The 24,721-nt window shown below is 41.2% G+C and overlaps 1 protein-coding gene across 1 annotated transcript in view; it reads right to left on the bottom strand.

Moving 5' to 3' along the window:
- LOC126212713 (protein shuttle craft) overlaps positions 1-24,721 on the bottom strand; it is a 283,723-nt gene that overhangs the window by 145,785 nt on the left and 113,217 nt on the right. The window contains exons 9-10 of the mRNA XM_049940125.1: positions 11,937-12,094; positions 5,369-5,586 (exon numbers count right to left, since the gene is read on the bottom strand). Coding sequence (XP_049796082.1) covers positions 5,369-5,586; positions 11,937-12,094 — 376 coding nt within the window. The remainder of the gene's footprint in view (positions 1-5,368; positions 5,587-11,936; positions 12,095-24,721) is intronic.

Genomic DNA, 24,721 nt, shown 5'->3' with positions numbered 1-24,721 from the left:
CAATGCTCTGCGTTTGGTGGGATCAGAAAGGTGTGGTGTATCATGAGCTTCTAAAACCCGGTGAAACTGTGAATACTAATCGCTACAAACAACAAATTATCAATTTGAACTGTGCATTGATAAAAAAAAGACCAGAATGGGCCAGAAGACATGACAAAGTAATTTTTTTACACGACAATGCACCTGCACAGAAAGCAAAACTGGTTCAGGGTACAATCAAAACACTTGGCTGGGAGCTGCTACCCCACCCGCCATATTCATATTCAGCAGACTTGGCCCCTTCTGACTACCATTTGTTTTCATCAATGGAACATGCACTGGGTGAGAAAGACTTCGATTCCTACGAAGAAGTCGAAAATTGGGTGTCTGATTGGTTTGCTTCAAAAGACGAACATTTCTATTGGCGTGGTGTCCACAAATTGCCAGAAAGGTGGTCAAAAATGTATAGAAAGCAATGGTCAGTACTTTGAATAAAATGATTTTACTTTTCAATTCAAAATTAGTGTTTCATTTTCACAAAAAAAATGCTCATTTCATACCGGTACACCTGGTCTGAGTGGGACTTCCTTTTTATCAGTCTTGTCAATGGATGAGACACGGATGTGATGTTCTAGTGGTCAAACCAGACTTCTAAAGAAGCGTTTGCAGCAGCCACAGAATCGTGGCAACAACACTGTGAATAATGCGTAAGGCTGCAGGGACATGAGGTCAAGAAGAGACTAGTTTCACAGGTGGTTTTTTTTTTTTTTTTTAATTAGTTGTGGGGGGGATAAAGGGTAGATAGGTTGTATATGCAGACAAGAAAAAATATTCCTGTATTTCCCAGTAAAAAAATTGCTTTAGTACACTAGTCACAATGTACTTTTCCTCAGAGCTGTAGAACATATCAATCCTTCGAATGGTGCAATTTCCCAATACTGTAGGAAAAACACGGCAAAAGACAAAGTATTCTGGAAAAATCTTTGATGCGCAGCAATGTGTACACTGCATAGTTTGGTATTACGGAAGTATAAATATGAATTCCACCGAATGCAGTATGGTAGCTTCAGAAGCACTGAAATTGAGATTGTGCTGCGCGACGCGCTTTTGTCAGCCAATCAAGGCTCACATTACACGATCTCGTCAGCCAATAACAGCAGCGGTTCAAGAGCAGAGGACGCGTGATGTAGCCAGCCAACAGCTACATCACTTAATTTGTGTGAACACACAAGCAGGGAAAGTTAATGGTTCGAATACTTCATCCAAGAGCCTCTGCCACATTTTGCTGTCAGCAGACACCATATGCGCACTGCATTTTGTCGTCGCAAATGGTGCACTTCCTTTGCAACTAAAGCTTTTTTTTGTGTTATTCTCTTGTACTTTTCCATGTCGCTTTTACAGGTGCTTTGACAATGACGCTTACTCAAAATTAGCTAATCACACGATTAAATAAACATCCCATTACAGCCTACTAAGGACCACGTTTATGTTTATTAAGCATACGGAGGCTGTGGATCACCAAAAATACAAAATTTTAACTACAAGCAGTGCTACACATTTCACGCCTTGAAGGTAAGTACTGGCCAGTCTGTCTCGTAATTTGTTGAGACTCCATACACAAATGAGTGAAAACTCCGTGAGCACTGCCCACTGCAGGACTGAATACTGTCTGGTAACTCTGCAGGCACACAATACACCAAGAAATGGAAATGACCAGAGCAGGGACGAATGGGGAGCGAATGCGTAAATCCACAGATTAGGCTACCTTGACGAAGGGCAGATTGTTTTGGCCCAGTGTTTGCAAACAGATATCTAGGAAACGGCACTGTCAGCTGTTTGCTTGCTACTATTGTGAACAGCTGTGGAAAGTTGTCGAAGGATGGCGAAACCACGACGAGACGAGGTGTCAGATGTCCACCCCTCACCGTACAATGTGGATGTCAGAGGCTCGACCGCCTGTAAAGCGGGATAGGGGGAGATCTGCGGCACATCTGATGACAGAATATGAGGCCGGTGCAGGCACAAATGGCTAGGAGCACACCATTTGGCACATACTGCTGAACGTGCAGCTCCACACCAGATAACCCCTACGTGTTCCTATACCGACTCAATGACATCGCCAATTACAACGGCAGTGCACACAGGTTCATTGAGATTAGAACACAGATCAATGGTAATGTGTCACCTGCTTAGACGAATCACGTGTCCTACGAGGGCAAGTACAAAAATTTTCCACGATACTGTGACAACACTTTTTACACTGTTCATACTGATTTCTGTCCTCATTTATTTTATTGTTACGCTGTTGTGATCCCGCTATGGAAGTTTGAGTCTAATTCCTCCATCTGTCTTCCTTTTGTTGCAGATTGACCACGGCTGTTCCATTAGAAGTTTGCAACCAATAGGTACAATGAGTGGTGATTGGAAGGTGTATCGGGTGCTGAAATTCATCAGAGACTTCCAGCACAATACGGGAACAGTATCATACCACAATGGAGTGTCTACGAATGGATTACAAAATTCAGAAATGATCGCATAAGTGCTACGTGTGAGAAAGAAGCCGGGCAATGATCCACGGCCACAAATGATGACAACAACATTTAGTGTGCACACGACACAGTTCTGGTAGACAAGTGAATTGATGACATGGAACAACATTTGCAAATTAGTCACGGTTCTGCCTGCAAAATCGTCCACAACAGACAGGAGTTTCATAAAGTCTGTACGAGATGTGTTCTCAAACAACTCACAGCATTGCATGAACGAATGTGCTCAAACATCTGTCAAAAGCATCTGGATCACTTTGGTAACGAACTTGGTGGCTTCTTAGACAGAATCACCACTGGTGATGAAACACGGATCCATCATTGCGAGCTAGAGTGCGAATGGCAGAGAAACCTCCACAACTGCCCAGCAAGAGTTCAAACTAAACTGTCTGCAGGAAAACTTACGATTACCCTTTTCTGGGATGCACAAAGTCCAGTACTGGAACATTATCAGGAGAGTGACAACAATAAACAGTGCATGTTACAATGAGGTGCTTACTGAGAGGCTAAAGTCTGGAATTCCAAGAAAACGCAGAGGTCTACTGTCAAAAGGTGGTGTGTTGTTGGACGACAATGCCCATCTACATACCTCTGCCCACACTGCGGGAACACGAGTTTCAAGTAACAGCCCACCCACCGTACAGTCCTGATCTTTCCCCCCTTTCAACTGCAACTTGTCAGTTTCACTCAAGGTGTGTTAACAGGCCATTGATTCACCTCGGACTGAGAACTGAAGCATGCGGTGCATCTGTGGCTCACTGCTCAGCCGGGAAGCTTCTTTTCTTAGTGCGTCAGGAAGCTTGTGCAATGATGCATAAAGTGGATTGAAAGGCAAGGGCGCCATATTGAAAGAAAAATGATGTTAACATGTGTGTCTTATCTGTATTGCAAGAAAAGGTATAGCTATGTTGCGGATAAATTTTTGACTTTCCCTCGTCTTACACCAGGTTGATGATTGTACCACCATCCAAGCTGAACATTTGCCACTAGAGGGGATATTATGCTACAGGCGACATTCAACAGGCCTTGCTAGGGTCCTGTTATAGTAATCAAAAGCACCATGTCAGTCATGGACTCATGAACATTATTGCCAACAGCATGCATGCCTTATTTCTTGATGTCTTCACTGATGGCAATAGCATCTTTCAGCCCAATAACTGTCCATGTCATGTGGTGAGGATTGTGCTCTGGTGTTTGAGGAACACGAGAATCAACAAACACTGACATCTTGGCCATCAAATTCGCTCGGTCTGAAAGTGATGGAAGTTATATGGGATACTATTGCATGGCAGCTCTGCTTTCACAAACCATCAGACCACAATTTATGGGAATTGCTTGACGTGAGCATAAACATCTGAAGCCAAACAGGAGATGTGATAAAAATATAATGGAAATTTCTAATTTCGCAGGCTTTCTACATCTGATTTTCAATTTGTTTTTAAAAAGATGTTTTCGGTACATATGTTCCTGACATATGTTTACATTTTCAGCTTTTATGAATATATAGTTCATTGTTGACAGTCGAAAATGATATATATGTTTTTGAAAAAGATCAATCAAAGAAAATGCATTAAATTTTGCCAAAAAACTGGAATGAAGTGCAGCACAGCATATGAAATGTTGACTGTGGCTTTTGGTGAATCTACAATGTGTAAGACAAGAGTTTACAAGTGGTCAAAAAGGATGTTGAAGATGGCGGTCCTGGATGCCCTAGCACACGAATTACTGATGACAATGTGGAAGAAGTGAAGAAAATTGTTCTGGAAAATCACCAAATCACCATCAGGGAGGGTGCTGCTGATGTTAACATATCCCTTGGCTCATGCCATGCAATTCTATTCGGATATTTAGGTCATGAAACATTTATCAGCAAAGTGTTTTAAAATTGTTGAATTTTGACCAAAACCAATATCGCGTAGAAATCACTCGGAGGACTGCTGAAGGAAGTCAACAACAACCGAGAACTCCTAAAGGAGTTTATAACAGGTGACGAAACATGGATATGTGGGTAAGATGTCAAAACTGAGGCTCCAATATCCCAATGGAAACTGCCTGAAGAGCTAAGACTGAAAAATATTCGACACGTTCGATCACATGTGAAGGTTCTTCACACTGTGTTCTTCAATTAGACTGGGATAGTGCATCGTGAGTTCCTGCCTTATGGTTGTATGGTCAATAAGAAATACTTCCTGGAAGTTATGCACAGTTCGCGTGAGGCAATCTGAAGAAAACAACAAGAACTGAAACAAAACCACTCGCAGAAATTGCATCACGATAATGCTCCTGCTCACACGTCTATGCTTGTTCGTGATTTTTTTTGGAAAAAAAACAAAATAATTGTGTTGCCTCAGCCACCCTATTCAATGGACATGGGTCCCTGCAACTTCTTTATATTCCCGAGGCTGAAGAGAACCACGAAAGGACATTCCGCTGATGATATGAAAACAGAATCGCTGAAGAAACAGAACTCCATAAAAAAAGTAATAAAAATAATAAATTAATAAAAAAAAGATTCTTTAGGAATAACAAAAGCTCCCATTACATATAGAAACCTACCAAGGACTTGTTAGAACCGTGCCACGGAGAATTTATACTGTACTGCATTCCAAAGGTGGACAAACACACTATTAAGCAATATAAAAATCTGTGTATATTGCTACATACGGTGACAGTGCAGTTGCAAGTGGTAATGAAACTGTACGAGGACGTCACAACCATTCGCTAAACAAAGTGGCAGTAATCTCGTTGAAAACTCAGAGGCTGAACTGCTTGACACGGCTGGAACCTCCAACTGACAGTCTTAAAATTCTGAGAACTCCAGACCGAGCCGTGGCGTTCCTCACCTGCATGTCCCGCAGAGCCACCTTGCCACAGGGGCAGTGGGTGACGACGTCCGGCGAGAGCGCGCAGGGGGCACACCGCCCCTCGTGGCACGCCGCCTCGCACCGGTGGTTGCCGCACGCCAGCGCGCGTCCACACACCTCGCCGCATGCGAAGCTGTTGGCCCGGGCCTCGTCCGAGTCGCAGGGTACCTCTCGAGTTGTTTTGCCGCACCAGCACACTGCGAAGGTTGCATCCTAACTTTGTACTGTGTCTTACACTTCAAGTTTAACAACTTTGATGCAGAAAGACTTATAATGTCAACACAAGAGGAAAAGCCCTGTTAGCAACAGAAGTTGATATTTATAGCAATACGTTAAATGAAAAACACTAACTTTTTGAGAAATTAGTAAGATAGGGGTGTATGATACAATACTTACTCATTTAACAGAGCAGATCTTGTTAACTGCCTTTGAATTTAGTTGTCATTAAGGATTCTCCACAGAGAAAACAATAAAGGAGTCACAAGTGAAGTGCTGGCAAAAAAATTAAAAAAAAAATTTTTTTTTTACTGCATGGATCATAAAATTCCACTTGGGAAAGTGGATTATGGTATTAATAGCACCCCTCTTGCACGGATGGAATCTTATCTCTATAATAAAAAGCAGAGTGTCTCACTAATCAACTGTATCTCTGGCCTGAAAATACCCTCACAATGGGGCAACATAACATGTGGAGAGCCACAGGGATTTGTATTGGGCCCACTCTTCCTTGTTATTTATGGAACATGAATTATGTAAATTATCTTCTAATGACTTGCTTTATTTTATGGTTTTATTGCACACATCTAGTTTTCTAGGACTAAACCGAGGAGAAAATCTCCACAGTTGCGGAATGAGACAGTATATAAAATTAACATCACAAACATTAATACGAGGTAAGTTAAAATCTACACGAGTCGCAGGTGACACCCTGCCAAGTAAAAAGTTGCACAATCAACAATATAACATATCTATTTGGTTAATTTTTATCCAGGAACTCCCCAAAGAAACAGAATGAGTGGGCCATGAGGAAATTCTTCAGTTCTGCCTGTAAAGTTTATGAATTACTGCTAATATTTTTTAATTATTCTACTAGTTTACTGAATATGGATGCAACGCAATACTATACACCTTATCTCACAAGAGTCAAGAAGATGTGAACCAAATGCCTGCCTGGTATTAAATGAGTGAAAGCTGCTAATTCTACATCTACATCTACATCTATACTCCGCGAGCCACCTTACGGTGTGTGGCGGAGGGTACTTATTGTACCACTATCTGATCCCCCCTTCCCTGTTCCATTCACGAATTGTGCGTGGGAAGAACGACTGCTTGTAAGTCTCCGTATTTGCTCTAATTTCTCGGATCTTTTCGTTGTGATCATTACGCGAGATATATGTGGGCGGTAGTAATATGTTGCCCATCTCTTCCCGGAATGTACTCTCTCGTAATTTAGATAATAAACCTCTCCGTATTGCGTAACGCCTTTCTTGAAGTGTCCGCCACTGGAGCTTGTTCAGCATATCCGTAACGCTCTCGCGCTGACTAAATGTCCCCATGACGAATCGCGCTGCTTTTCGCTGGATCATGTCTATCTCTTCTATTAATCTAACCTGGTAAGGGTCCCATACTGATGAGCAATACTCAAGAATCGGACGAACAAGCGTTTTGTAAGCTACTTCTTTCGTCGATGAGTCACATTTTCTTAGAATTCTTCCTATGAATCTCAACCTGGCGCCTGCTTTTCCCACTATTTGTTTTATGTGATCATTCCACTTCAGATCGCTCCGGATAGTAACTCCTAAGTATTTTACGGTCGTTACCGCTTCCAATGATTTACCACCTATGGCATAATCGTACTGGAATGGATTTCTGCCCCTATGTATGCGCATTATATTACATTTATCTACGTTTAGGGAAAGCTGCCAGCTGTCGCACCATTCATTAATCCTCTGCAGGTCTTCCTGGAGTACATACGAGTCTTCTGATGTTGCTACTTTCTTGTAGACAACCGTGTCATCTGCAAATAGCCTCACGGAGCTACCGATGTTGTCAACTAAGTCATTTATGTATATTGTAAACAATAAAGGTCCTATCACGCTTCCTTGCGGTACTCCCGAAATTACCTCTACATCTGCAGATTTTGAACCGTTAAGAATGACATGTTGTGTTCTTTCTTCTAGGAAATCCTGAATCCAATCACAAACCTGGTCCGATATTCCGTAAGCTCGTATTTTTTTTACTAAACGTAAGTGCGGAACCGTATCAAATGCCTTCCTGAAGTCCAGGAATACGGCATCAATCTGCTCGCCAGTGTCTACGGCACTGTGAATTTCTTGGACAAATAGGGCGAGCTGAGTTTCACATGATCTCTGTTTGCGGAATCCATGTTGGTTATGATGAAGGAGATTTGTATTATCTAAGAACGTCATAATACGAGAACATAAAACATGTTCCATTATTCTTGGGAATAAGCTCATACCGTTAACAACAAAACACGATTGAAAAAAAAAAAAAAGTATTGAGAAGCTACTATCAGAATTCCCAGACTGCTGAAAATGGGCCAACGAGAGGTTCGTGGACTTACGCCACATACTGCTCGAACTGCCCTTTTCCGAACCAAAATATACCCTTTGCAAAAGGGAAAAATTGCCCCAAACTGTATGCTATAAGTGAATAAAAATAAGCAAAGCAGACTAATTTTCCTGTTGGAATATCACTTATTTCAGATGCTGTTCTAATGGTACATAAAGCAGCATTAAGTTTTTGAACATGATCCTGAACATGGATGGGCTTTCCATCACAGCTTACCATCTATCTAAACACCTGGGAATTTGGGTTTGGCAGACTCACTAATCGTATTTCCGTTCTGAATAATCAAAATATGACTTTTGAATTGTTACTCAGCAACTAAATCTGAGTCTTATTGTGATTTAGCATCAATTTATTTCCAACAAGCCAAGAAACTTTGTCTTGAATTGCACTACCTGAGACACTGCCTATGTTGCAGTCAATACTCTTCACAACCATGCTAATGTCATCAGAAAAGAGAAATATCTTGCAGTCACTTACCAGAAGCAGTCCCAGCACTGACCCTCATACTGTGGAGAATGACCTTCTGCTGACTGCCCTTAAAAGTATGAAAAGAACCAAACAACTGTCGGCTGCTATTCTTATTCCACAATGGTCCAATTTCTGCAGTAATATTTTACGATCAACACAACAAATCCCTATGGTTAAGTCAAAGACAACGTCTAGTGTTTACAATTTTTTCTTTAATCTGTCCGATACTTCACAGTGAAAAAGAGAATATAGCATTTTCAGTTTTTAAACCACGTCTAAAACCAATCTTTACATTTGACAGTACATTATGTGAAGTGGAATGACCAATTACCCTCACATGTATAGCCTTTTCAATAACTTTAGCAGACACTGATGGCATAGACATAGGTGTAAAATTGTCTACATTATCCATTTCTTATTTTTCTAAAGCAGTTTCGCTATTGAGTACTTTAATTGTTCAGGAAACTGAAGATTTATGAAAGTAAAATGGCTAAATATTGTGCTAATGTATGCAGCATAGTGTTTTATTATTCTGCTAGATACCAAAGGACACTTCAAAAACTTTAATGTTTGCTGATGACAAGAACTCGAATGGATACAAAGTCAATCTTAGCAACACAGCTCCAATGATAGCTGTGAACCGCCTGTAGACATATTTGGCTGACAGTTAAAGTTTGTGTCTCACAGGGTCTCATTTTGTAATGTCAAAGAAGTAATGATGACGTTTCAGCTCCAGACGTAGACATTAATGATACTACAGTAAATTCAGCACACTGTGCACCAACTCATAGGGGTCCAGATGGATAACAAGTGGAAATGGAGTTAACTCCTCTATATTACAAAAACGCTATCCTCAAACACGGTACCAGTTACAGCATAGGAGGCAACAAAGATTAGATTTTCAATATTTCAAGTACTTATTGGTCAATTTTAAAAATTTAAAATGCTGTCACAATCTACTGATTACGAAGTATAGCCTTCTGTTAAAAGTTCAACACAATAAGATAATTATTACTGTTAGAAGCTGTACATTTGTCTTGAGGCAGAAAAACTGACAGCCCACAAGTAGACACAATTCATTCATTCAGTATACGAGAATGAGGATATTTAACAACTTCTGACAAAGTTTACACATAGTTTCAAATATTTACAAAACTTTTTCTCGCTGACACCCTCCACTGACAAGGAGAGTTCCCGAGTGGTGGATAGACTTTATGAAATCTCGTATATGGAGACGTAGGTTAAGGTCCAGGTGTCAAACCCTGCTGTCATCCACCCTGGTAGGCTCTCATATGCTAGTAAAAATCAGAATTTTGCAAGATACTCTACAGTTCTAAAATAGGGTCATTCAATGAATGGTTCTACAGTGTAACATTTACGGTACAGGCTTCATGTGCATGAGGTTGCAGATTCAAATCACATCAGGTGCTTTGGAAAATTTTATTTTTAAATCTTTATCTAAATGATTTTGCTCATTATTTTCATTCGGGTAATTGGATTAAATGTAAATTTTTTTATATTACTTTGTTCATCCTATTAATCAATGTATTAAGTTTCATAACTGCTTTCATTTTTTGCTCCTATCATTCTTTTTCCACTTGGGATCTTAGTGACCGTGAATTTAACTACTTTTATTCATCTATCATAATATTTAAAGATTTGAAAGTGCCAATGTATTGGCTAAAATCCAAAATACTCTATTTATATTAATAATATTATGAAAAGGAAAGTTGCCACTCATCATATAGCAGAGATGCTGAGTCGCAGATAGGCACAACAAAAAGACTGTCACAAATAAAGCTTTTGACAAGTAGGACCTTTGTCAAAAATAAACACACACACACACACACACACACACACGTGTGCGCAAACAGAACTAACTCACACGACTGCAATCTCAGGCAAATGTAGCCACACAGTAACTGAAGTGTGGCTACAGTTGGCTGACACTGCAGTCGAGTGTGTGAGTTGCGTTTGTTCGTGTGTGTGTGTATTTATTTTTGACGAAGGTCCTACTTGCCGAAAGCTTTATTTGTGACAGTCTTTTTGTTGTGCCTATCTGTGACTCAGCGTCTCCGCTATATGGGGAATGGCAACTTTCCTTTGCATAATACTGTTACATTCAATCCAGGATTTTCAATTGTTTACTATTTATATTAATTTACTATTTATATTAATTGAGCAGTTGTGTCAAAAATGTAGCTTTTGTTATAAAATGTACATTTTTTGTATGATTAATTTCAAGGAAACATTAATTCTTATTCTTCTATGGACAAAGTAATGCAGATGAACATTTAAACAAAATAAGAGATTATAGATAAATTAAATTCAAGTGAAATGAGGAATGGAAATAATAAATAGAATAACATGGACAAAATTATAGGTTGATAAAAATAAAAGAAATTAAATTGAAACTAGTATATAAAAATCATTAAAATCACACAGAACAATAGGAAGAAAACAGAGAGAGCAATTTGAAAATGTTAATATGTTGCTTAAAATGACATAAAAAAGTTTAACTCAATTAATTGAATAAAAGTAATGATCAAAGTCATTTCAAAAAATGATTTTAATTTTTTTTTGAAAGAACCTGATGAGATTTCTACCCACAACCTCTTGCACGGGAGGCCTGTACCTTAATCGTTATGCTGTTCAACCACTATTTTTAAAGCCGAAGAGCATCACACGAAATTCCAAAATATTTTTCGTTAATAGCTTCCAAATGAATTCTCACCAGGGTGGATGCCTGCAACGTGTGAAACTTGGGAGCTTAGCCTACACCACTGTATAGATTATTTCAATAAGTTGATCCCGCAGCTGGGGACCCCTCTGTAAAGAAATTTCAATGAACAAATGATAAAAGTAAGTAAAGAGAAAAAAAATCCCTGATTAACATGATAGAGAAGAGAAATTAAATCACACACACACAGGGGAGAGGGGGGAGCGAGACGGGGGACGAGAGGGGGGGAGCGATAGAGGGGGAGGGAGGGAGAGGGGGAGGGAGGGAGAGGGGGGAGAGAGGGAGAAGGGGGAGAGAGGGGGAGGGGGAGAGAGGGGGAGGGGGGAGAGAGGGGGAGGGGGAGAGAGGGGAGGGGGAGAGAGGGGAGGGGGAGAGAGGGGAGGGGGAGAGAGGGGAGGGGGAGAGAGGGGAGGGGGAGAGAGGGGAGGGGGAGAGAGGGGAGGGGGAGAGAGGGGGAGGGGGAGAGAGGGGGAGGGGGAGAGAGGGGGAGGGGGAGAGAGGGGGAGGGGGGAGGAGGGGGGAGGAGGGAGGGGGAGAGAGGGGGAGGGGGGAGAGAGATGAGCTGCAACGAGAACAAAATGGCAACAATGGTGAGAGATGGAAGAATGGATCTACCAACAAGACGTTGCCTTTACTTTCTGATGATAACGATGACTTTCGGCTATGGAGGCACATAATGAAAAAGAGAGTTTGGGAGTGTGCCTGGTGCAGGAGAGAGGGAGAGGGTTTGCCGCTACCCTACCCTACCTTTGGTTTCTACCAGCTGGCACTTGCCGCACGGTCCCGGGTGGCACGTCCGCTCGCAGCGGTGCCGTCCGCAGGACAGGGAGCGGCCGCACGTCGCGCCGCACAGCACCTGCTGCCCGCACACCACCAGCCGGCTCTCCCGGCCGCAGCCACATGACCTGCAGCATCCGGCCACACACATGTCAATCTTCCCTACATCCCATGTTGTTATACAGTGATATCACATACTATTGTATACGAGATAGTTCAAGAACATCACAGCTGCACGTAGAGTGGATGTCAGAAACGTAGCAAGTACAAGTCTAATGTTGCAGGTTGAACTCTTCACAAATCGAAGCACCTCTGTTACATTACAGAGATAAATTCTGCCGAAATTTTTACAAAGGCACAGACGGTGTTTAGAAAGGATAGATTGCATGCAACCGGTGGTGGCGTATTTGTTGCTCTTAGTAGTAGTTTATCCTGTAGTGAAATAGAAGTGGATACTTCCCGTGAATTATTATGGTGGAGGTTACACTCAACAACCGAGCTAGGTTAATAATTGGCTACTTTTACCGACCTCCTGACTCAGCAGCATTAGTGGCAGAACAACTGAGAGAAAATCTGGAATACATTTCACATAAATTTTCTCAGCATGTTATAGTCTTAGGTGGAGATTTCAATTTACCACATATAGACTGGGACACTCAGATGTTTAGGACGGGTGGTAGGGACAGAGCATCGAGTGACATTATACTGAGTGCACTACCCAAAAATTACCTCGACCAATTAAACAGAGAACCGACTCGTGGAGATAACATCTTGGACCTATTGATAACAAACAGACCCAAGGTTTTCGACTTTGTAAGTGCAGAACAGGGAATAAGTGATCACAAGGCCGTTGCAGCATCCCTGAATATGGAAGTTAATAGGAATATAAAAAAAGGGAGGAAGGTTTATCTGTTTAGCAAGAGTAATAGAAGGCAGATTTCAGACTACCTAACAGATCGAAACGAAAATTTGTTCCGACACTGACAATGTTGAGTGTTTATGAGAAAAGTTCAAGGCAATCGTAAAATGCATTTTAGACAGGTATGTGCCCGAGTAAAACTGTGAGGTTCGGGAAAAACCCACCGTGGTTCAACAACGAAGTTAGGAAAACTACTGCGAAAGCAAAGAGAGCTTCACTGCAAGTATAAATGCAGCCAAAACCTCTCAGACAAACAGAAGCTAAACAATGTCAAAGTTAGCATAAGGAGGGCTATGCGTGAAGCGTTCGGTGAATTCGAAAGTAAAATTCTATGTACCGACTTGACAGAAAATCCTAGGAAGTTCTGGATTATGTTAAATCAGTAAGTGGCTCGAAACAGCATATCCAGACACTCCGGGATGATTATGGCATTGAAACAGAGAATGACATGCGCAAAGCTGAAATACTAAACACCTTTTTCCAAAGCTGTTTTACAGAGGAAGACCGCACTGCAGTTCCTTCTCTAAATCCTCGCACAAACGAAAAAATGGCTGACATTGAAATAAGTGTCCAAGGAATAGAAAAGCAACTGGAATCACTCAACAGAGGAAAGTTCACTGGACCTGACAGGATACCAATTTGATTCTACACAGAGTACGCGAAAGAACTTGCCCCCCTTCTAACGGCCGTGTACCGCAAGTCTCAAGAGGAATGGAAGGTTCCAAATGATTGGAAAAGAGCACAGGTAGTCCCAGTCTTCAAAAAGGGTCGTCGAGCAGATGCGCAAAACTATAGACCTATATCTCTGACGTCGATCTGTTGTAGAATTTTAGGACATTTTTTGCTCGCGTACCATGTCGTTTCTGAAAACCCAGAATCTACTCTGTAGGAATCAACATGGATTCCAGAAACAGCGATCGTGTGAGACCCAACTCGTTTTATTTGTTCATGAGACCCAGAAAAGATTAGATACAGGCTCCCAGGTAGATGCTATTTTCTTGACTTCTGGAAGGCATTCGATACAGTTCCGCACTGTCGCCTGATAAACAAAATAAGAGCCTACGGAATATCAGACCAGCTGTGTGGCTGGATTGAAGAGTTTTTAGCAAACAGAACACAGCATGTTGTTCTCAATGGAGAGACGTCTACAGACGTTAGAGTAACCTCTGGCGTGCCACAGGGGAGTGTTACGGGACCATTGCTTTTCACAATATATATAAATGACCTACTAGATAGTGTCGGAAGTTCCGTGCGGCTTGACGCGGATGATGCTGTAATATACATAGAAGTTGCAGCATTAGAAAACTGTAGCGAAATGCAGGAAGATCTAAGCTGATATGCACTTGGTGCAGGGAGTGGCAACTGACCCTTAACATAGACAAATGTAATGTACTGCGAATACATAGAAAGAAGGATCCTTTATTGTATGATTATATGATAGCGGAACAAACACTGGTAGCAGTTACTTCTGTAAAATATCTGGGAGTATGCGTGCCGAAAGATTTGAAGTGGAATGATCATATAAAATTAACTGTCGGTATTGCGGGAACCAGGTTGAGATTCATTGGGAGAGTCCTTAGAAAATGTAGTCCATCAACAAAGGAGGTGGCTTACAAAACACTCGTTCGCCCTATACTTGAGTATTGCTCATCAGTGTGGGATCCGTACCAGATCGGAGATAGAAGATCGGTGCATTTCGTCACAGGGTTATTTGGTAAGCGTGATGGCGTTACGGAGATGTTTAGCAAACTCGAGTGGCAGACTCTGCAAGAGAGGCGCTCTGCATCGCGGTGTAGCTTGCTGTCCAGGTTTCGAGAGGGTGCGTTTCTGGATGAGGTATCGAATATATTGCTTTCCCCTACTTATACCTCCCAAGGAGATCACGAATGTAAAATTAGAGAGATCCGAGCGCGCACAGAGGCTTTCCAGCAGTCGTTATTCCCGCGAACCATATGTGACTGGAACAGGAAAGGGAGGTAATGACAGTGGCACGTAAAGTGCCCTCCGCCACACACTGTTGGGTGGCTTGCGGAGTATAAATGTAGATGTAGATGTAGATTAGTGCTAATGGGCTTCCTTCGTTCCCACTGTAGTTTTACGAGTATGACGAGTTTCAAAACTGTGGTGCTGCACTCTCTTCACACTCATCGGCGTGTTCTCTCTTACTCAAGTGTGCAAGAGTGTAAAGCAAGTTGTGACATTGTTAGAATGGAAGAGGAGCAAACAACCTTGCTGCTGTAAAGTAGCACTGACAAGGAGGCGTAATAACTGACTGTCGGAATCAGATGGGCTTTAACAAAGCTGCATTTTGTGGAACTGTGGAGGGTGTAAGACGAAAATTTATTGTGCAATGTACACAATTGCAAATATGTTCCACTACAGGAGGAGCGATAACTGGAACAAGTTTCACACTACAGTCCATGTATAAGACAAAAAAAACAAACAAATTTCGTCCAATGCAAACAAAATGGTTGTATCCTTGTTTATTCCATTCCACGTCCACCGTGAGAAGACACGTGTGCTGCAGCAAATGAAAACTGGGCACAGAGCAACGTCACTGTCATGTCCCTACAACAAGAAAGGGCAATTTTTCTGTATTCGTTTGGTAATGGCAACTTGCATTTATGGGCTAATAGCGAGTTGTGTAGCTTATCATTCATTTCTGTAATTTATTTTCGTAATTACTTACCATTTAGATTGCATTTCATCCTTACGTCACGATTTTTCGTAGTGTTTGGTAACAGGTCAAACTTTGTATCTGTCAATGTAATTCTTAGAATATTCTCTGAATGGATATTAAATATCAAAATAAGCTTACAACAGTGTCTGAAAATGTTTTTCTATATAAATTTATGTATAAACAGAACAATACTCACCACTAACCAGTTAGTCATTTTAATGGTATATAATAATCATCTTGCCCAATGGTTGCTTGCGTCATTTAGGTACATTAGACATTCAACTTGCATTTTGAGAATGGCTATAAAGCCAAAATCATGACTGTAAAAATTACCGAACTATCAGTTTAAGAAGTCACGGTTGCAAAATACTAACATGAATCCTTTACAGAAGAATGGAAAAACTGGTAGGAGCAGACCTCGGGGAAGATCAGTTTGGATTTCGGAGAAACGTAGGAACACACGAGACAATACTCACAAAGGATAGGTTAAGGAAAGAGAAACCTACACTAATAGGATTTTTTAGACTTGGAGAAAGCTTTTGACAATGTTGACTGGAATATTCTCTTTCAAATTCTAAAGGTGGCAGGGGTAAAATACAGGGAGCAAAAAGCTAGTTACAATTTGTACAGAAACCAGATGGCAGTTATAAGAATTGAATAGCACTAAAGGGAAGGGGTGGTTGAGGAGGAAGTGAGACAGGTTTGTAGCCTATACCTGATGTTATTCAATATGTACATTGAACAACCAGTAATGGGAACCAAAGAAAAATTTGGAGCAGGAATTAAAGTTCAGGGAGAAGTAGTAAAAACTCTGAGGTTTGCCAATGACATTGTAACTTTGTCAGAGACAGAAAAGGACTTGCAGGAGCAGTTTAACAGAATGGACAGTATCTTGAAAGGAGGATATATGACGAACACCAACAAAAGCACAGCAAGGATAATGGAACGCAGTCAAATTAAATTAGGTGTTGCTCACGGAATTAGATTAGGAAATGAGGGCATTAAAGTAATAGATGAGTTTTCCTATTTGGGCAGCAAAATAACTGATGGTGGCCGAAGTAGGAAGGATAAAAAACAGACTGGCAATGGCAAGGGAAGTGTTTCAGAAGAAGAGAAATTTGTTAATATCGAGTACAGAACTAAGTGGCAGGAAGTATTTTCTAAAAGTATTTGTATGGAGTGTAGCCATGTATGGAAGTGAAACACGGACGATAAACAGTGTAGACAAGAAGAGAGTAGAAGAGTACTGAAGATTAGATGGGTAGGTCACATAACTAATGAGGACGTACTGAATAGAATTGGGGAGAAGAGAAATTTGTGGTACAATCTGACTAGAAGAAGGGATCGGTTGGTAGGACACATTCTGAAGCATCAAGGGGTCTCCAATTTAGTACCGGAGGGTAGCTTGGGGGGTAAAAATCGTAGAGGGAGACCAAGAGATGAATACAATAAGCAGATTGAGAGAAATGTAGCTAGCACTAGTTACTTGGAGATGAAGAGGCTTGCAAAGGATAGAGTAGCATGGACAGCTGGATAAAACTAGTCTTTGGACTGAAGACAACAACAACAACAACAACAACAACAACAGTGTATGTAGTGGCAATATCACAAGTCTGCAGTTATACTTGCAAACTCTTGTACTTTCTCTTCTTTCTGAGTGGAACAAGTCCAATCGTACCTGACAACAGGCTCACGTGACGAGTGGACTGCAGTGGAGTTCTACGAGCTGAGTCTACGCAGAGACAGCAGTTTTGGAGACGGAATCCCAGGGCTTGCTGGTGAGTTTAAAATGAGTATATAGAGCTCATTTCTGAACTCCAATATACTGTGTGTCTATTTTATCTTGACCACTCCGAGCCACTTTTTGCCCAGACACAAAATAAAAAATGCGTCAATCAAATGTTGCTTTGTTACCTGGGGGCCACCAAGCAGCATTATTTTATTTTTTGCAACACTGCTTCTCAGAAATATAAGGCCAGCTGTTCATCTTTTTTAAACAGAACCCTATATTTTTTATTAGGTAATCCACTCCATCTCCTCAAGACTTATTCAGAAGCATATTGCAACACAACATTCACATAAATACAATTTTATTGAATACACGTACGGAAGGAAACAAGACTGGGTGTAATGTCCGTTTGACATCGAGGTTATTACAGACAGAGCACAGCTCACTCAGATTGCGTCAAGGATGGGGGAAGGAAATTCGCTTTGCCCATTCAAAGGAACCACCTGGCATCTGCATGGGCCGATTTAGGGAAGTTGCGGAAAACCTAAATTTGGACGGCCGGACATAGGTTTGAACCGTCGTCATCTCAAAAGTGAGTCCAGATCAAAACATCGAATGTGTCTTCTGAATCAGCACACAGTGCAGGTATCCAGGGAAATGTTAACTCAGTGGTTCCTAAACTGCGGATAATTACCCCCTGAGGAGTGAAATGAAACTTTCTGAGGAGTAAAAACTAAACAATTTGATTTTGTTTCAGTCACGCAAATAAATTATTTTCAAAAGATCATTACTATTATCACAATTTTGTAAGACTCTAAAACTGATTATATAAATTATCAATAATTACTTTTTCTCAATTAGTAGCAGTAATGTGGTGGAGGTTACAGGTTCCTCACATGGTCTTCCAATTACACACTTACCTTGTGCGCTGTCTCAAATTGCTGATGATAAAACTGGGGCATTTATGTCACAAATGCTAAATTCCTCAAGAAAATGTCTTATACGAGTTGTAGATAGTACCTTGAGTAGTCCAGAAATTGGTTCATTAGTTGCTTCGAAACAAATACATGAATTAATTGACAGCACGACACAGTAGTAACTACACTACTATTAGTGGCTGTATTTAGACACAAAGCATCAACAGCCTTAAGTCTTCAAATTTGTGCCAGTTCAGAAGTAAGCAGTGCAGCAATCAAGTGATTTACAAACAGTCAGTATAGTGCACATATTTTAACTTGTTTGATTTTATATGGGGTTGTCGGATGCAGGTCAGGCAAGTGCTGCAATGGAGAAGAGTAATGGAGGGGAAGCGTGTTTTAAAACAAGTGTCTACCCTAACTGTGTGGATAGTTAGCTTCTTGCTTATCTGAGAAGCTGTTGTGGGTAGCACTTGCGATGCACCACGAATTCCCCTTCATTCTAACACTCTCTCTCTCTCTCTCTCTCTCTCTCTCTCTCTCTCTCTCTCTCTCTCTCTCTCTCACACACACACACACACACACACACACACACACACACACACACAGAGAGAGAGAGAGAGAGAGAGAGAGAGAGAGAGAGAGAGAATCATTTATCATTTTGAAAATAAATGTGTTCCAAGAAAACTCTTTCATTCTGCAATTTACTTAGGTGCTAAATTTGGTGATAATTAAGGGGGAAAGTGGGAAACAGGCGGCAGGGGTGAAGGGCGGGGTACTAGTTAATGTCCAGTTGCACTCAGTTGTAGTAGTGTAAGAATGGTTGAGAACAACCGGGGTTAACTACTCCACCTTCTGGAGTTGACAGTAAACAAATAAAAGCACACAGAAACTGCATACTGCCAATTTAGTCAACTGTCTTCATATGAAGATGTGTGCGAGTAGAATGTACACTAATGAACTGAAGATAGAAATGGTACTCATCTATGGAGAATGTAAGTTAGTAGAACAGTAACAGCAATAATGTTTTCTTATTTACAATAGAGGTGCATGTAATACTTTCAAACAATATGTTGAATACAGTAAAGGGAAGCCTTGATTAAAAATTGTATCATCATGACTTTCCTTTTACTGTGGTTGAAGGCAGGTTTAGCACTACTGGAGTAGGCGGAGGAACTCTGCAGAGAGCACATTGTTCACGTCCGGCGTGGGGGTGACAATTTTGGTTTGCGGGACACTCAACGGCGAGGTTATCAGCACCTGTACAATTTCCCGATCTTTTCACTGTGCAGTCTCGCCATGTTCGTGAATGATGATGACAACACAAACACCCAGTCCCCAGGTGGAGAAAATCCCCGACCTCTCTAGAAATCAAACCTGGGACCCTGTGATCCAGAGGCAGCAATGCTAACCAGCAACTGCTGCAATTTGCATGAAAATGCTGTGGGATGACACGGCCATTTGGATGCACTTTTAATAACTTATGTCTTGACCGCAGTTTTATTTTTAGGCAACCTTACGCATTTTGACTTCGTCATTTTCTAAGCCAGCGTTATGTCAGTCACATAAAACCGTTAGATACATTGTATCACGTCAACATTCTCGAGCAAGTGACAAGTGCAAACTGTTACCCTGCTGTAGCAGTTTGGCTTGTCATGTGCTCGAGAATGTTGATGTGACGCAATGTATCTACCGGTTTTATATGACTGACATAATACTGCCTTTGAAAATGACGAAGTCGAAACGCGTAATGTTGTTGAAAAATAAAACTGTGGCCAAGACATAAGAAAAGTTATTAAAAGTGCTAACTAGAAAGGGGACGAGTACCCTTAGCATGGACAAATGGTACACACTGTATTTCACTGAACAACATGCTGCACCCAACATGAAACTAAACACAATTAAAGTGATAGGTCACAATAATGCTTCTAGCTCTCCCTTAATCAATTAACTTCACAGCAGCATTAAAAATAGATATAACAAAAGCAGATCCACATTTATATGACAATAATTTCTAACACAATCACCAAGTCTCTATAAACAACAGTTTGAAAATTCTAACAACTGTTAAATTCCTTTGACAGTAGAGATCCTCTCCTCGGTTATAAGACCATTCCAGAACTGCTGTGTGAACATCCTTGTTATCCAAGAAACCCGGCATTTCACAGGTATTTATTTACAATTGTGCATTCACGGACGGACCACGCAGCATCTGGCCTTGTGGTTAATCTCCTGAACTACATGTCGTACAATGAAACAATTTTGCAATAATTTCAGTGGTATATGTGCATACTGTACCTAAAATGTGCCACAAATATAGTTTGTAGTGAAAAAGCAACAAACTGTAACACCATACCTTGTGCAATACGTTTACTATATGAACATCAGAAAGGCCGTAAGCAATACAACACTTTTCTTATCATCCTTGTAGGGGTTGCCAGCAAGAAAAAAAAATGTTTGAAATTATATGTGAAGTTTGTTCCAAGTCATTAAGTGTTCTCATATTCAAGTGCTGGTTAAATAAAGTCTATGAATTCATGTGTTGTGGGTAATGCTTCTTTTCCACTTGCAGCCACAGTAACAGGCAGGTAACTCTTATCTCCATAGCAATTGTTGCCTGACAGTAAGGTGTGTACCAAGTTCACTTTAAATTGATCCAGTGGTTTAGGAGGAAATGTGGAAACACACACACTCACTCACTGTGACTGACTGACTGACTCTCTCTCTCACTCGCACTCTCACACTTATGTATGGATTCAGCCTGTGTATGTTTGTGCTTGCAAAACCTGAAAAGTGATTGGCTGATTGATTTGAAGTTTTGACACAACTTAGCATTAAAATATTCAGGTGTTTTTATATACCTACTGGAGTAACACCTGCTGACAGACATCTAACACAGTGTATAAAGGGGGAAAACATTACTAAAAATCTCAAAAGTTTTTTACCAATTTATTTTAAATTTTTACATGAAATTCTAATGCACATAGGCTATCACCCGAAACTTTGTAAGCCTGCCCATTCCCGGATTACAACTACGCACAAAACTGTCATTGAAGCTACTGTCCCGACAGATCTTGCCGCTGGAGAGGTCTTTCGCAAGGAAAGAGTGGGGGGGATTGGACAATCTCTAAATCTGTACAGACCAAGGAACAACCAACAATATTGTACACTCACAAGCACTGTGAAACTGAACATATTACAAACATGTGCTTTCTCTTTTCCTTCTTTTCCATTTATTCAGACTGAGCCTCAGTGATGTGTGGCTGGGTATCAGTGATGTGTGGCTGGGTACAGCTACTGTTTTATATTAATGGCCTTGAAGACAATATTAATATTAACCTGAGACTTTTCACTGATGATGCATTTACCTATAATGATGTACTGCATGAAAAAAGCAGCACAAATATTCAAGCAATCTTGGTAAGATTTCAAACTGGTGTAAAGATTGCCAGTTTGTTGTAAATTATCAGAAATGTGAAAACATACGGTATTCTGAGACTGCAGTATAAATGTGTCACACTGGAATTTGTCAACTCCTACTAAAACCTGGCTGTAACAGTTTGCAGGGGTATGATATGGAATGATCACAACAGTATCAGTCTTAAGTAATGCAGACAACTGACTTCAGCTCATCACAGAACAGGGAAATGCAATCAGTCTACAAAAGAGCATAAAGGAGACTGCTCACAAAACATTTGTGCAACCAAATGTGGTAAACTGTTCAAGCGTGTGGGACCCGTATGAAACAGGGGTAACAGGTTTAACATAATACTTAGGGTGAGTCAAAAAGGATGTTACAACTTTGGAATGATACAGAAATTTATTGAGGTAACTTACAGAATCGGTCGACGTGTCATTTTGTAGCAAACAATCTCAAGTTTGATTCATGTAGTGCACCAGTACCCCATTCCACCAGTGTACTGCACAGTTAAAATCACTACTTTCACTGGTGCAGAGCGTGTTAGATGTGTGTTTTGATTTCATAGAACGAACTCTGCAACAACTGTTCATTGTAGATTATACACTGTATACACTAAATAACCTCAAAGCAGGCCTACAATTTAGTGTTGGCAAAAGAACTTCATTGAGACGGATTGTTCACTGTGATACGATAAATCACCCAAGCACCCGTGTGTTGATGAATAAGCTGAACAGGTTACGGAGAGCTTTGCCCACGGTCGACAAAAATCAGTGCAACGTGCATCTTGCGAGACTGGCATTCTGCAAAAGACAATTTGCCGAGTACTGCATAGATGTTTACACTTGAAATCGTACAGATTCACACTGGCACAGCACGTCAGTGATGCAGATAAGGTTGCTCGTGGGGAATTCTGTGTGGAAATGTTGCATCGGATAGAGGATGACAAGACATTCCTGAACATAATAATCTTCAGTGATGAGTCAGCATTTCTTATCAGTGGCATGATGAACACACACAACTGCAGCATATGGGGCAGCAAAAATCCATATGCAATCCTGCAACACAATCGTGACAGCCCCAAAGTTAATGCGTTTTGTGCTATTAGCAAATTGAAAGTGTTAGCCCCTTTCTTCTTCACAGAGAAAACTCTCACTGGTATTGTGTATCTGGATATACTTGACAGCTGTTGAATTCCATAGATCGATGAAGATGACCAAAATAGGGTGGTTTACTACCAGAAAGACAGTGCACCACCTTATTTCCTGATGGAATTTCGAGGTTTCCTCAATAATTGCTTCCCAGGAGGGTGGATGGCCGTGATGGGCTAATTGCACGGCCACCTTGCTTCCCAGACTTTAGACGCCACTGAATTTCTTTCTCTGGGATTGCATTACAGACCAGGTGTATGTTCCTCCCCTAACAAACAATTTAGCTGACCTGAAAATTGAATTTATGCATCTGTAGCACAAGTTATGCCCGATTTGCTGCAACAAGTGTGGGAAGAAATTTATTACCATTGGCATGTTTGCCACATTACAAATGGCAGTCAGATCAAGCCAAAATGACTTGAAACTTCTATGTTAAACTTACTGGAAAATGACATCTATGTATTCTGTAATTATCTCAATAAATTTCTATAAGACATATTGTTATAAAGTTATTTTTGACTCACCGTGTATAAAAAGAAGGGCAGGATATACAGTCACATGTTTACTAGCGTCAAAAACCTTAACTGCAGATGTTTATGAGGAACAGGTACTTACAAACGTTCAAAACCTAGATTTAGGCATGGAATCTAGGTATATACCGTGTGATCAAAAAGTCGGTATAAATTTGAAAACTTAATAAACCATGGAATAATGTAGATAGAGAGGTAAAAATTGACTCACATGCTTGGATTGACATGGGGTTTTATTACAACAAAAAAGTTCACAAAATGTCTGACAGATGGCGCTGGACAGCAAAATCTCAGTGACTGCGCATGACAATCGTGTCTAAAAAGAAATGTAATGAGAGAGATCATCAGATGCGCCAGCAGTCGCAGCATGTTGATGTTACCTGAAAAGGCGCTTTTAGTGAAGCCGTATTATCAGAATGGGGAATGTGTTAGTTCAGCATTACGATCCTATCGCCAAAGGAAGGGGGTTCAAAAGGATAAAGGTCCATTGACAAATGCAGCTGTGGCGAGAAGGATTTCGAAGTTCGAAGCCACGGGTTGTTTAGACAATAGACCCCGTAGTGGCCGACCGAGCACAAGGCGTAATGCTGCTGAGACAGTTCAGAAAGAAACAGAGACTGTAGCGGGTTCGTCTGTGCCCAGGGAAGTCAGCGCTCGTGCAGTCGCACGTCGCACCAGCATTCCATACACTACTGTTTGGTTGGCACTTAGGCGTACCCTCCGATGCTATCCATACAAAATCCGTCGGCATCGTGAACTGTTACCTGGCGATTTAGTGAAGCGGAAGGCATTTGCAGTGTGGGCATTTCAAAAGATAGCAGAAGATGATGATTGGTTGAGTAACGTTTTGTGGGCCGACGAAGCTCATTTCACGCTCCGAGGGTCTGTCAACGCCCACAACTGCAGAATGTGGGCTACCGAAAATCCTAGAACTGTCGTGGAAACTCCATTGCTCGACGAGAAATCACGGTATGGGTTGGATTTACCACATCTACCGTTATTGGGCCTTTTTTCTTCGAAGAAATGCATGATTCTGGTTTTGTAACTGCTAGCGTGACGGGTGAGAGGTATGCCGATATGTTACAGAATCGCATCATCCCCAGCCTGGCTGAGGAACACCTGCTGGAACATACGATGTTTATGCAGGATGGCGCTCCACCCCATATTGCTTGACGTGTGAAACATCTCTTGCGCGCGTCGTTTGGTGACAATCGTGTGCTCAGCCGCTACTTTCGTCACGCTTGGCCTCCCAGGTCCCCAGACCACAGTCCGTGTGATTATTGGCTTTGGGGTTACCTGAAGTCGCAAGTGTATCGTGATCGACCGACATCTCTAGGGATGCTGAAAGACAACATCTGACGCCAATGCCTCACCATAACTCCGGACATGCGTTCACAACATTATTCCTCGA

The sequence above is a fragment of the Schistocerca nitens genome, chromosome 11 (assembly GCF_023898315.1).
Source record: "Schistocerca nitens isolate TAMUIC-IGC-003100 chromosome 11, iqSchNite1.1, whole genome shotgun sequence".
Classification (NCBI taxonomy): domain Eukaryota; kingdom Metazoa; phylum Arthropoda; class Insecta; order Orthoptera; family Acrididae; genus Schistocerca; species Schistocerca nitens.
The sequence above is the reverse complement of the archived record's forward strand: the minus strand, read 5'-3'. Positions and strand labels throughout refer to the sequence as shown.